The 13,545-nt window shown below is 43.2% G+C and overlaps 1 protein-coding gene across 21 annotated transcripts in view; it reads left to right on the forward strand.

The window, feature by feature from the left end:
* The window catches only part of LOC115197409 (protein-methionine sulfoxide oxidase mical3a), a 188,464-nt gene that overhangs the window by 113,529 nt on the left and 61,390 nt on the right, over nt 1-13,545 (forward strand). For 12 of the 21 annotated variants that reach the window (XM_029758896.1, XM_029758897.1, XM_029758880.1 and 9 more), the window contains 16 exons: nt 513-715; nt 948-1,066; nt 1,226-1,297; nt 1,423-1,605; nt 3,487-3,603; nt 3,943-4,026; nt 5,637-5,741; nt 6,225-6,290; nt 6,858-6,968; nt 7,204-7,305; nt 9,590-9,700; nt 10,014-10,112; nt 11,378-11,494; nt 11,970-12,156; nt 13,172-13,266; nt 13,411-13,504. In XM_029758896.1, the coding sequence (XP_029614756.1) occupies nt 513-715; nt 948-1,066; nt 1,226-1,297; nt 1,423-1,605; nt 3,487-3,603; nt 3,943-4,026; nt 5,637-5,741; nt 6,225-6,290; nt 6,858-6,968; nt 7,204-7,305; nt 9,590-9,700; nt 10,014-10,112; nt 11,378-11,494; nt 11,970-12,156; nt 13,172-13,266; nt 13,411-13,504 (1,865 nt within the window). Of the gene's footprint in view, nt 1-512; nt 716-947; nt 1,067-1,225; nt 1,298-1,422; nt 1,606-3,486; nt 3,604-3,942; nt 4,027-5,501; nt 5,742-6,224; nt 6,291-6,857; nt 6,969-7,203; nt 7,306-9,589; nt 9,701-10,013; nt 10,113-11,377; nt 11,495-11,969; nt 12,157-13,171; nt 13,267-13,410; nt 13,505-13,545 lie in introns of those variants that run through there. The other 9 variants (XM_029758900.1, XM_029758902.1, XM_029758883.1 and 6 more) reach the window with 8 other exon arrangements.

Consider the following 13,545-nt stretch of genomic DNA (forward strand, 5'->3'; position numbering starts at 1 on the left):
CTTCAAAATATTCTTATACTGTGGTCAAAAAGGTGGATAAGGCAAGTATCAGTGGAATGAGCTGTTCTAAAGCCAGATTGGAGTTCTTAAATAAGTTTGTGCTCAAGAAGGTATCCCTCAAGGTATCCCTATTTTCCATTGCAAAACCTTAATGGATACGACCCTGGTGTAATGCCTTACCTGGAAATAGAAAATATAGAAAATGTATTTCACTGACTTCCCGCACTGCTAATAGCATGGTGCTGATGCTGCAACACTAACCGTACAAGGAAAGGGGCGGTGTGCTCAACCTCTGCATCCACTGCATTAGAACCTGCTTAATGTGCTTGTCATGTTTATTTGGAAAGCCAAGTGATGTTAACATTCAGTGTTACTGGTTGTTTTGACTCCCAGACATTCTGTCTCTCTCTGCCCACGGTGACTTTGACTCCCATTTTGACTCCCAGACATTCTGTCTCTCTCTGCCCTACTGTGATTTTGACTCCCAGACATTGTCTTTCTCTGCCCCACAGTGACTTTGACTCCCTGGACGAACGGGACCAACAGAAAAACAACCAGTTGGGCTTCGACGTGGCCGAGCGGGAGTTTGGAATCTCGCCCTGCATGACGGGCAAGGAGATGTCCCAGGTGTCAGAGCCCGACAAGCTCTCCATGGTCATGTACCTCAGCCAGTTCTACGAGATGTTCAAGGACACAGTTCCCCCTGGGGCCGGAGGTGAGAAATGCTCACCTCTGGTTAGTTATATGAATATGTTTTTTATTTGGGGGGTGGGGGAGTGTTGAAGATTGGTTGAAATGTTATACACACTGAGTGATCAGTAATATATATTATGCACCAAACAGACCAGAAACAGGGAGGGACTACCTGAACTCGTCCAATGGGAAATGCTTGTAATTTTCATGACCCTAGTGTAACGCCTTACATTTTGTATATTTTATATTTCCAGATAACCAGAACATGAGCCCTGAGGAGAAGGCTGCGTTGATCAACAGCACTAAGTCTCCCATCTCCTTCCTTAGCAAGCTGGGCCAGAGCATCGCCATATCCCGCAAACGCAACCCCAAGGTCCTCCAATGCATCATTGTCAGCTCAGCAGTCCCATTCCCTTTAGCACTGTGTTTTACTGTGTTACTGCTGTGTATATCATCATCTTATAATGCTACTGTAGGAGTCAATAGCTGTCTGCCCGAAATAACCACTGACATGTGATTATGTGATCAACAGGACAAGAAGGAGAAGGATGTGGATGGTTTGGGGAAGAGGAGGAAGACTAGCCAGGCTGGCCATTCTGAAGAAGTGCGTAAAACTTTCAAGGGTTACAAATATAATTCAGACGTTGAACTCTGCTTTGCAGACGGATAGAAACGTCTCTCAGGTTAAACTCATTCTCTGGTTTCGTACTGTCCATGTGTTTGTAACAGGAGGAGGTTTTGAGGGGTAACCATGATGACAGGCCGTCCAACAGTACTGCTCTAACGGAGAGGAAGATGAAGGAAGAGACAGCAGCTGTAGGGAACCATAACAAAGTCAAGTCCATGGCCACCCAGCTCCTCGCCAAGTTTGAGGAGAATGCTCCTGCAGAGTCCAAGGGCCTCAAACGACAGGTACGGAGAGACTCATCATGTCTGGGTGGTGTTAACGATGGGAGAAGGAGTAGTCTTGCTTGCCCGGATGGGGGAAGAGACTAGATACGGAGTAAACTGTTTTAAACATGAGAACTGTTGCTTGAGATTTAGCTTTCCTGGATGATAATGACATGAAGATAGCTTTGTTTGTCTAGACAGAGTAAATATGCAGAACTTAGATGTAGATCTATTTCATCTCATGGCGTCTAACATGACTCCAAGTCTCGTGATGCTGAGTGTGTAGCAACACTGTACTACTGTATTAATGTGTTGAACTCCAGGGCCTGTATTCATAAAGCTTCAGAGTAGGAGTGCTGCTCTAGGATTAGTTTTCCTTTTTAGATCATAATGAATGATTAAATAAAATGCATAATTAAAACTCCATTTAGCAGACAATTTTATCCAAAGCAACTTAGTCATGTGTGGATAGATTATTTAAGTGTAGGTGGTCCTAGGATTCGAACCCACTATCCTGGCATTGATCTTACATCAGCACTCCTACGCTGAGACGCTTTGTGAATATGGGCCCAGAATGCTAGTATTGATGTGGCCCGGGCCTGGCGACTTACAGTAGGTAGGATGATAGTGGTGACTGTCTGGCTCCTCTGGGACTATGGGGAGAAATGGGTTTACAGACCCAACCCAAGACCTGATCCTGGGACAGTCACCCTGAGAGGCAATACTGCAGGCCTGGAGCAGTGGGGGGGCTCTGTGGGCTAGTGGAACACAAGCTACTATTGTTGACATAGAAAGACAACTCACAGGCAGCATTGCCAAGTGGTGCCAAATCTAAAATTCCTGCTCAGGATGTGTGTGTTGCTATTGTAAAATCTGATACAATCTTTGATACACAAAAGACTCGGTTGATGTAAATTGAATTGATGACACGTTAGAAGTAGCCTGCCTCAGGTCAAGAGCTTTGAGCAGAATGCTAGAAGCGTTTCTGTCTTGGTCACAGATTTGTACAATCTGAAATATGATTGGTAAATCAATGTTGAGTCGTCTTCTTTTCTAATGGTATAATAACCAGCTACAAATGGCCCATCAAAGAGGCTGTACAGTACAAGTTGGTTTATAGGCGCTAAGCCCTACTTATGTTGAGTCCCACTGGTGGTAATATTCAATTTGATTCTGCTGCTGCTGTGTTGAATTGGGACTGTGTGTTGCACCAGAATGGCTGAAAGTGGAGTGTGTCTGTGTGCGTGTTTCAAACCACGGGGCTTCACCTTTTCACTCCTTCTTTGACCCTTCACTCTTTGCATGAAATGCTGATAATGTCTTTGCCACAGTGTCCATATTATTTTTCTTAAGTCTATAGTAAATTACAAGCCTAAGATAGTTCCAGTTTGTACAATAATAATGCATGTCATATTGTCCAGACGTAGGATCTTAATTTGAGCCAGTTTGCTGCAACAGGAAATGTGACTTATAATTAATGGACATGTTTGCAGGGGTTGATAACATTTTTCATTACGGTCTGAAATTTAAAAGTGGAAATTACAAACTTTAGAAGCCTTTTTAAAACTTAAATACACTACAAGTTTGCACTTCCTGCTTTGCTTGAAAATTCTCAGCAACAAAAGAGTGATCAAATGAACATCCAACATTTATAGTCACATTACATTACACAGCATGCTATTCTTATGACACACACAATTTACTTTTGGTTTTTGCTCCCAGTTTGTTTTCCAATCAGCATAACTCTGTCTTCTGATGATTCACTTCCCTCTCTATTTTTCTCTTCTTCCTCTCCTCTCCACCAATCATGGATCATGACCTTGACTCATGGTTGGTTGCGCTCACTGTGTCCTGGTCTCTTATTGGCCACTTTGACTGTCACTCATCTTCCACTGGTCAAAGGGGGATTCTCTGCCCAATCTGGATCTCCTTGTGGCGCAGCCCCCTCCCCAGCCTCCTGCCCCACTGGACCCCCCCAGGGAGTCTGTCCGCCTAGCTCTGGTCCCTGCATGGAGACAGGTAAAGAGTGGACACTTCACCTCCCTCCCCTAGACCCTTGTCTAACCCCTGGATGTCCCTAACCAACCGTCTCTCTGCTGTGTTTTACAGTAGTATACATGGGGAAAGCTGCTTTGTGTCCAGATTGTTAACTGTTATCGATCCTAGACATAGCATGCTTTATTTTCTGTGGAGTGATGAAACCAGTAGTTCCGTGTGTGTGGTGTCAGAATAAGAAGATGTGTGTGGGTGCTGTTCGTCCCAGACAGTGAGTGACGTGATGTCATGTTCTCTCATGTGGCGTATCCCTCTCCTTCTCCCCATCCCTCTCCCTCTCTCACCCCTGCCATGTTGTCTCAGAAACAAACCCAACAGCAGGAGCAGCTCAGCTTTGGCTATAAGGAGAAGTTTAAGTGTCAGACCCTACCCAACAGAGGGGAGCAGGTATGGCTAGCTGGTCTGACGCTGTAGTAGTCCCTGCCTACTAGGCGGTCTCCCCTCTCCAGCTAACCGTGCTATCATAGCTAGTTACTAGCTAGCTAACATCCCCTGCTTTGATAGACAAAGGCTATCGCTTCAGCTTAGCTCAGTTGGCTTCATTGTGCTAATCATCAAAGTTTTAGCTTAGTTTGCTTGTGCACTAATCATCAAAGCTGCTTTGTAGTTTTTTTTGTTTAGTTCTTTTTAAATTAAATATGCTTAGTCTAACAGTTTGAGCCCCTAAGTGAAATGGCCAGTTCAGAGCTGTGCTTGATTGACCCATGAAAGCTAATCTGCAGTTGAGCTAATTGGTTGGAAATAGTCTGTCGTGAAAAATATTTTCTGTGGAAATAATTAGCTAACACACCGTTAAGCCATTAACATCAAGACCAGGGCTCCCCAGCCCTGTTCCTGGAGAGCTACCCTCCTGTAGGTTTTAACTCCAGCCCTGTTCCTGGAGAGCTACCCTCCTGTAGGTTTTAACTCCAGCCCTGTTCCTGGAGAGCTACCCTCCTGTAGGTTTTAACTCCAACCCTGTTCCTGGAGAGCTACCCTCCCGTAGGTTTTCACTCCAACCCTGTTCCTGGAGAGCTACCCTCCTGTAGGTTTTCACAGGCTCTCCAATACCACTTTTCCATCTCACACACTCATTTTCACTGATTAGTGTACATGTTTTAGTAGCTCTTCAGACTCATGTAAGTAGGGTTGCAAAATGTTTGGAACTTGCAATAAATTCCCTGCTTTTTCAGAAATCCCAGTTGGATGATTTCCCGGAATCAGGAGGTAATAAGCAGGAAATCAGGATTCCTCCAACCAGGATTTCTGGAAAACTAGTGAATTTATTGAAAGTTCCAAACATTTTGCAACCCTACACATAAGTATACTCTCGCTCACCACAGTATTTCATACTTTTCTCATCATGCTATTCCTCTCGCTTTTTTCTCATTCACTCACAAGAGCGTCCCAAAAGGTTTTTGTGGCCGTAAAAAAATAAATAACTTGCTTAACTGTAAACTAATTAGTTGGTGAATGTGAAGAAATGTTGTTTATTTGCCTTAATTTTCACATGCGTCCAGTGGGTGGTGTGTGTGCCTGTGTGTGATGAAACGGTGTTGGCTTGAGTGTGTAGTGTGGTAGAATGCCAGCGGTAGTTACAAGAATGAGTGTGTAGTGTGGTAGAATGCCAGCGGTAGTTACAAGAATGAGTGTGTAGTGTGGTAGAATGCCAGCGGTAGTTACAAGAATGAGTGTGTAGTGTGGTAGAATGCCAGCGGTAGTTACAAGAATGAGTGTGTAGTGTGGTAGAATGCCAGCGGTAGTTACAAGAATGAGTGTGAGGGTGATACTGTAGCAGATGATTGTTTTAGCCTATTGGATGTGAATCATTAGTTAAATTGATATTAATATGTGAATGTTTGTTGACTCATTGATTTCAAAAGTGAATTTGGATGAGGCAATATGATACCTGAAGGGTGCAGAGGCATGTGTGCCTGTGTGTGCACGTGTTGAACGGAGGAATTGTGCACGTCAGTGACACCAGCAAGTGACGGCCTGTCCTCCTCTCCACTCTCAAGCCAAGAAGCAGTACAGAGTCAACCTGTGGCTCACGGAGCTGCCCTAAGAAAACCATTCTGCTCTCCTCCTCTTCCACCACCTCCTCACTCTCTCTTCACTCACAGGTGACCAGTCTGTGCCATACCAGACCAGACACACTCCCCTGTCCTCTGCCTTGTTGATCCTTTATCTAACCTCTATCCTCTCAGGTCTTGACTTTTGTCTTACCTTACGAACAAGTTATCCAGTTGTGCCGTCAAAGTAGAAAGCTAAATGTAGTGACTCTTCTTCCCCTCCCTATATTAACGTCTTAGACGTTAGCATTTTGCTACACTTGAAATAACATCTGCGAACCATGTGTATGTGACAGTAACATTTTGATTTGAGGACTTCCAACCTAACTAAAATAAACTGTATCTTGTCTTAGTTTCCGTTCTTCTCATCAGTGGGTTTCTTGTGTTGTGGCTGACCAGCGTGTAGGTGGGGGCCTTGTTGCCATACTTTCTGCAGTGAAAGATCTGATGCTGTATATGGCATGCTGTGGTTTGTTTCTGAGCGGAGAAACATGGTCCTAGCTGTCAGTTTTGAAGTGTCTGTGTGTCCTTCAGCATTGTGATGGAGGAGTTATGGAGGAGGAAGACACCACCCAGGACCAGACCCTTCTGACATACAGGGTAACCATGGTTGAATGGGCCTGTGATCAGTGCTAACCCTCGGAACTAACAACACAGGCAGAGTGTGTGTGACTGGGTGTCTCTACGGATTGTGTGGGATGGAAGGGATTGTTGTGGTCAGAATATGATTGGAACAATCAACAAAGTGTAAGCAGATGATGACTTACAGTATGTAAGTATACAGTATTTCAAGGCTAGTTTCATATGTTTAGTTTGGGCACTATTGTTTGCTCTCTCTCACCATAGCAGTGCTTGCATGCTGACTCATATACAGTATTATATGATATGTGTGCAATTTGTAAATCATAATTTAGTGGGTGCTTATAGTTGTCCTATTTGACACATGTACAAGTGTGTATTAATATGCATGTGTGAATTGGAAATTAGTTTTTTTAAATATCCCAACTCCCCCTGAAAGAGTGGGTTGTCAATAGAGGTCTGTTATTTCATAGCCTGTCTTAAATTCTCAATCCAACCATACCAGCTAACTGCATCAAACCAGTATTATCATTTTTGGGACAAACAGACTGTAAACACACACAATGCTTACCTTCGTTTAATCTGCAGAAATGGAAACCCGTACAGCTTGACGAGCCGGAGCCTATTCACATCCCTAGCATTCAGGAGAGGTCTGCGAGATTAGTCGCTAAGTTTAAGGGTAAACCTGAGAAACCAAAGGTGAACACCATGGCATGTTGTGTGAAAAAACAGAGCCGTATATAATCAGTCAATTCATTATCTGTAAGTGATAGGCCTTGTGGATTTATTCTTTTTTTTTTAATCGTTCGAGTGTCTTTGGTGTTGGTTTACTACTGTACTCTAGCTAAGAGCTAATTCCTCATTGTCATCATTCTCAGTCCTGTTGCCTTTTCTGAACTGTCCTACATTATTTATCTGTCCTTTCTTTCCCCTGGAGCCTAAGAAAAAGCCCTCACGTTTCTTTATAGAACAGTGGCACCGGTCTGGCAGCCATAGCCCAGAGAGCCCCCTCTCCTCCCCTGAAACGCTCAGACAGGTAGCCCCTCCTCTCTGGGGAGATCTACACTAACACATTACCTCATCTCTGCTTCTTGGAAAACTCACTAGATTGATTTTGATGGATTGACTCGATTTTAAATGATAAGATATACCTACTGACATCAAGGACAGCTGCATTATAACATTTCTCCTCAGACTACTACATTTGACATTTTAGTCACTTAGCAGACACTCTTATCCAGAGAAACTTACAGGAGCAATTAGGGTTAAGTGTCTTGTTCAAGGGGACATCAACCAATGTTGATCAACCAATCAACCTAGTCATCTCAAGGATTCGACCCAGAAACCTTTTGGTTACTGGCCCAACGCTCTTAAAACCTGTTGAGGCCAGGGGGCAGGATCTTATCCCGGTATTGGGATTCATTGTCATGTGACCATGGCGGGGAATTCAAAACTGCAAGAGTAATCATTTCAAATAATCAACTATTTTCCTCCATTTGAAAGATATATCTCCTAAATCTAACCACGCTGTCCGATTTTCAGAGGCTTTACGGAGAATGCTTAAAGTTAGGTTATGTGAGGAGAGTACATTGACAATAGCTGCGTGTAATGTTTAGCCAATTCAAAGAAGGGCATCAACAGACAGAAAACTAGCTAGAATTATGCACTTACCTTTGACAATCTGCATCAGAAGACACTCATAGGACATTATGTTAGACAATACATGCATTTTTAGTTCCATCAAGTTCATATTTATATCCAAAAACAGCATTTACAGTCGCGGTGAAATTCAGAATTTTTTTCGGCTCGAATGCTCCCAGTGAATCCAGCATTACAAATCACGGAATTACTATTCGAAAACATTGGTAAATTATAATATTGTCATTCAAAGAATAATATATTATCATCTCGTAATTGCTACCGAATGGCCAGATCTCAAAATAACTTTACTGGGAAATCACATTTTGCTATAAACTGGGTACTATGCTAACAACATAAGCTAAGCTATAAGCTAAGCTAAGCTATACCGTTAGCATTAGCATCATCTAATATCGATAATAACATTCTAAATATCCCCTTACCTTTGATTATCTCCATCAGAAGGCGCTGCCAGCGATCCCAGGTCCAGAACAAATGTGGTTTCTTTTGACAAAGTTCATAATTTATGTCCAAATAGTTAGCGTTCAGTAGGCTCCCACAAAATGAGGTGGGCAGTGTAAAGTCACGCCGAAAAGCTAAAAAAAACCTAGTAAATAATCTATTTATGTTTGTTCAAACATGTCAAACGTTGTTTAGCATTAATCTTTTGGTCCATTTTTAACGTGAAACATCAGTAAACATCAGTAATATTTTCACACAACCTATCAAGTGTCTAGAATAAACGATTATGACAAAGACACTCTTCTCAGATTCATGCGCAGGTGCAAAAAATGAAGTGATGACGTGTCAACTTGTAAGCATTCTAATTCGGTCTGTATTCATGACAGATGCTTCCAACAACTTTCTAAAGATCGTTGACATCTAGTGGAAGCAGTAGGAGTTGCGAACTGAATCCTTTCTCACTGTGGTATCTATAAAACAATGACACTAAATAGTACAGTCACAAAATTCTCATTTTTTTAAATCTATTTTTCACAGGTTTTTGCCTGCAATATGAGTTTTGTTATACTTACAGACACCATTCAAACTGTTTTAGAAAATTCAGAGTGTTTTCTATCCAAATCTGGTAATAATATGCATATCCTAGCTTCTGAGTTGGTGTAGGTGGCAGTTAAAAATGGGCACATATTTTTTCCAAAATTCTCAATACTGCCCCCGTAGCCCGTAGAGGTTACTGCTAGGCTACCAATAACCACCCTGCTAACCAGTAACCTCAATAGCTGACCTAAGCTGAATTTGTCCCTGTTTTTCTACTGTGTTTCTACTGCATGGCAAATAGAAATTGGCTTTGCAACAATGCAGCATTTACAAGTACACCATAAATGAGTAGTCACCTCCACTAATAGTGGATCAGGTATGTCAAGACACAGCAGTCAGGAAACCCTTGTTAGTATGCATAGGTCAGATGAACCTGTCACATAAAAATCACTTAAACCACTAAAGCGAGCACAAATAGCCTAGCACACAAGGCTAAAACCTCTATCACAATCAATCAGGTTGCTCTCGCAAAAGAGGTTTCTAACCTCAATGGTCTTTCCTGGTTAAATAAATGTTAAATCATCTGGATCTTGTGTGGTGCATGGGATGCTTTGTGCATGGCAAAATTCTTCCTTACCAGTCCTATTCTGTTCTTTGTAATCTAATAATGTGTTCTTCTGCAGGAGCTAGAGCTTCTGCGCTCTGATGACCAAATGCCGTTACATAGCCTTAGTATACAGGAGAGGGCTGAGCAGCTTGCCTCGCAGTTTCAAAGCAAGCTGGCAAAGCCACAGGTGATACACACCACTCAATAGCCTTGGCCTGGGTTCAAAGTCAAGGACTTTACCAAAAGAACTGTCCTGATCTCTGATCTCCTTAGTTACTTTACAAGATGTCATTAATGTCAGATCGAGTAATAAAACAATAAATTAAACACTGCCATTAATCCTATTGTTTACTCAGTATCTGTCATTCGTGTTATGTAGAATTAGAATATGACCCAGCCAAGGGATTTCCATATCAGCTTGTCTTGCATCTTTGCCTATTCTCTTTGTTCTCATGCCAAGTCCTCCTGCCTTAATTGTCTTGTCTTTCTTTCCCCTGGAGCCTAAGAAAAAGCCCTCCCATTTCTTTATAGAACAGTGGCACCTGTCACGCAGCCATAGCCCAGAGAGCCCCCTCTCCTCCCCTGAAACGCTCAGACAGGTAGCCCCTCCCTCCTGAGGAAATCTGCAGTGGGGCTGACTCTAACACACTACCTTACTCAGTGCCTCTGGGAGATGGGCCAAATAACTCACTGCCTGGCCTCTGATATGTGATTGAACTGATATCCAATGTGTGTCCTAACAAGCATGTGGACAATGCATAAAGGAATGGTTCATCTCTATGGGTGTAAACGCATGTGCCGTTTTAGTCCAAGATACAGCTCAGCTAGCTGTGTTGAAAAATGTGATGACACAGTGAAAAGTGGAAGAGAATGTACTGTAGTCATAGCTATATGAATAATTTATGTTCCAATAGATTGATATTAGCGGTCCCTTAGGTGTGGCCTGCATCATTGCAGTGTTGTGGTCACCGTGCTTAGGGACACCCTGTCAGGTGTTTCTCCCTCAGGACAGCCTAATTTGATCTTCATGTTGACTGAGATGATATATTATAATACCGCATGGTATACAGTAAATCTCATCCATACTTTGAAATATTTAAATGTCATACTATGTGCTAACTCTGACCTAAATTGTGTCTCTCTGCAGGATACATTTTATTTAGAGATTTTTGTACATCTAATCCCTGCCATTTTAGGGTTACAGTTAGTGTGTTTGAGATATTACAATGAGTCACTGATCTTTGGAATGTACATAGTTGATCCTAACATCCTGTGTCCATGTTGACCAATTATGTTTCTTGTTTTATTAGCCAAAGGGTTGCGCCGGGAGAATTAACACTGTGTGTGGGGGGGGGGGGGGGTTCATATAGCCACAGTTTATTGCTCAGCATCACAGGGCTAGTCAACAGCTGTTGCTCTTCATTAAAGTAATGGTGTGTAGACATCACTGGTGTTGTAATGGTTAAACTCCAATGCTCCCTTTCTGTCAGACACTGCATGTGGTGGTGTGGCTCATGGCTTTATTAGTGTAAATGAGGGTTCAAGAGTTCTATGCAGTTGGTTTGTAAATATTTGAAAACACTAATTCAAAGCAGTTCATTGGATTGGTGAGCCGACACATCTACACGCTTGATCAACCAAACATGGCTTCATTTCCCTCTCATGATATCAGTTGTTTTCCAGTGCTCTTTAGTGCCTTACATAGTGTACTAGCAGACCTATCATAGTTTACTGCTCTTCCTCATACTACTATGTTGTTCCTTTCTCTCACATTCCTTTGCATCCTTTGCATGTTTTTATTTTTCCTCCAGGTCTCTTTTTCTCTCATCCTACTGTCCTTTCTTTCTCTCTCTGCCGTCGATAGAGATATTTAAAGATCTACACAGGGGGAGTAAGCTTATTGGCTGATCAGATAGCCAATCAGCTTCAACCTCAGGAGGAACCCAAGCCCTTACTTGACGAGAGGGAATTGGTGGAATTGGTAAGAGCCAATAGTGTTGTAGGGCACTAGGCATGTTGTAGACTCAAGAGTGAAGTGACTCCAGCTTGCGAATGCAGCTGTGGTGTTTGGGGATAATGAGTTTAACTAGGACTTCCTACCAGTTCTAGAGAACAATTTGTAATTGTGTGTTTCTTAGAAACTAACTCTGTCACCAGTGTTCTGTTTGTGTCGAACATTTTGACCTTGTGTTTGTTGTGGTATCCAAAATGTGCTACAATCTCAGGTGTTTCTGAAAATGCAAACTACTTATGTTTTAGTGGCCCATGTTATGACCTACTAGGTTGTGAATGGTTTGATATCAATGGAACAGTTGATCCCATTATTCTCTATCAGTTCGATTTTCCCACTAAGTTGTGAAGCTGGGGCTTCATGGAAATACCTACCCTCTCTCTCCATCGCTCTGCACCTCTCCCCTGCCCCTGATCTAATCTCCTCTCCCCCTCTTCCTTTACAGGGTTCCCTGAGGAAGGAGTTTCCCCAGAACATCGGGGGCAGTGACGTGTGCTTCTTCTGCCGGAAGCGTGTGTACGTGATGGAGCGGCTGAGTGCCGAGGGCAAGTTCTTCCACCGCAGCTGCTTTAAGTGTGACTACTGCGGAACGACGCTTAGATTGTCGTCCTACGCCTTTGATGTGGAGGATGGTACGTGCTCCCAAGATGCGTCTTTAGACCACTCACCATGATTATAATGTAGTGTGCTTTTCAGGCAATGTAATACAAATGGAAGCTGGTCCCAGATCTGTTTGTTAAATGTGAACAGATCTAGCTTGCATACGCTGTTGATATGTGATCAAAAACACCCCACTGAATGACAGTCACTTTGTTTTGTCTTGACAAAATTCAAACAGGTCACAGACATTACTGACACACAATCAGATCTATCATGTGTTTAGAAATCCCTTTTTACATCAGCAGATGGTACAAAGTGCTGTACAGAAATCCAGCCTAAAACCCCAAACAGCAAGCAATACAGATGTAGAAGCACGGTAGCTAGGAAAAACTCCCTAGGAAGGCAGGAACCTAGGAAGATCCCTAGAGAGGAACCAGGCTCTGAAGGGTTGCCAGTCCTGCTGGCTGTGCTGGGGTGGAGATTATAACCGTACATGATCATTAAGGCCAGATTGTTCTTCAAGATGTTCAAATGTTCATAGATGACCAGCAGGGATCATTTGAGCATTTTATGATACTGTAGAAAGTGCTGACTGACATGTTGGCCTACTCATAGGCAGACATGTACTGTTAGCATGGTCAATTATACCAAGCCTTGTCCTTGTGGTTACAGTATTTATCAGATTGTCCTCATAGGGCCTGCTCCAGTCTTGTGATGTCATTCTCTTTTCTCTATGGGTGTCATAAGGTCTCTGTTGTGCTCATTGAACAAGTAGCAGATTGTTAGCAATGATGGAGTGGCTGTTTCTCCCTGTTTAGTTTGTGATCCCAGGCATCCCACTGGTAGAGCAGACTCTAGACCGCTGGGAACCTAGGGAGGGAAGACAATAATAGTGTCTGTCTATGAACAGCATAGTCTAATACACACAGAGGATTTCACCATACTAAAGAATATGCAACAGCCAGATGAGGGGAATGCAGGCTGATCTGGAAAGGTGTTTAGTTTAGCGCTGATTTGATATTTCTCTGTTTTTGTCTCCTCCTGCAGGGAAGTTTTACTGCAAGCCGCACTACTGTTATCGCTTGTCTGGTCAGGCTCAGAGGAAGAGGCCAGCACCGACACCTGCTCTGCTCAATGCAAAGGTACTACTGACCCATCCTCTCCCCACACACACACACACACACACACACACACACACACACACACCGGATCTGTCATGTCGGACAATCAGGAAGTGTAGGATGTGTATTGACCCCCTCCTCCCTTCACCTCTGTTGTGTCTTCAGGACAACAAGGCGTCCTTACCTGCCGTGGTCACCATGGACTCCCCCGGGAGGGGGAAGATGGCATCCCTGTCTCCCACTGAGTGCCAGACCTCAGGTACCCCCACTAGCCCACTTTCCTTACCTCTAGCTGTGGTG

The sequence above is a fragment of the Salmo trutta genome, chromosome 7, assembly GCF_901001165.1.
Source record: "Salmo trutta chromosome 7, fSalTru1.1, whole genome shotgun sequence".
Taxonomy (NCBI): Eukaryota; Metazoa; Chordata; class Actinopteri; order Salmoniformes; family Salmonidae; genus Salmo; species Salmo trutta.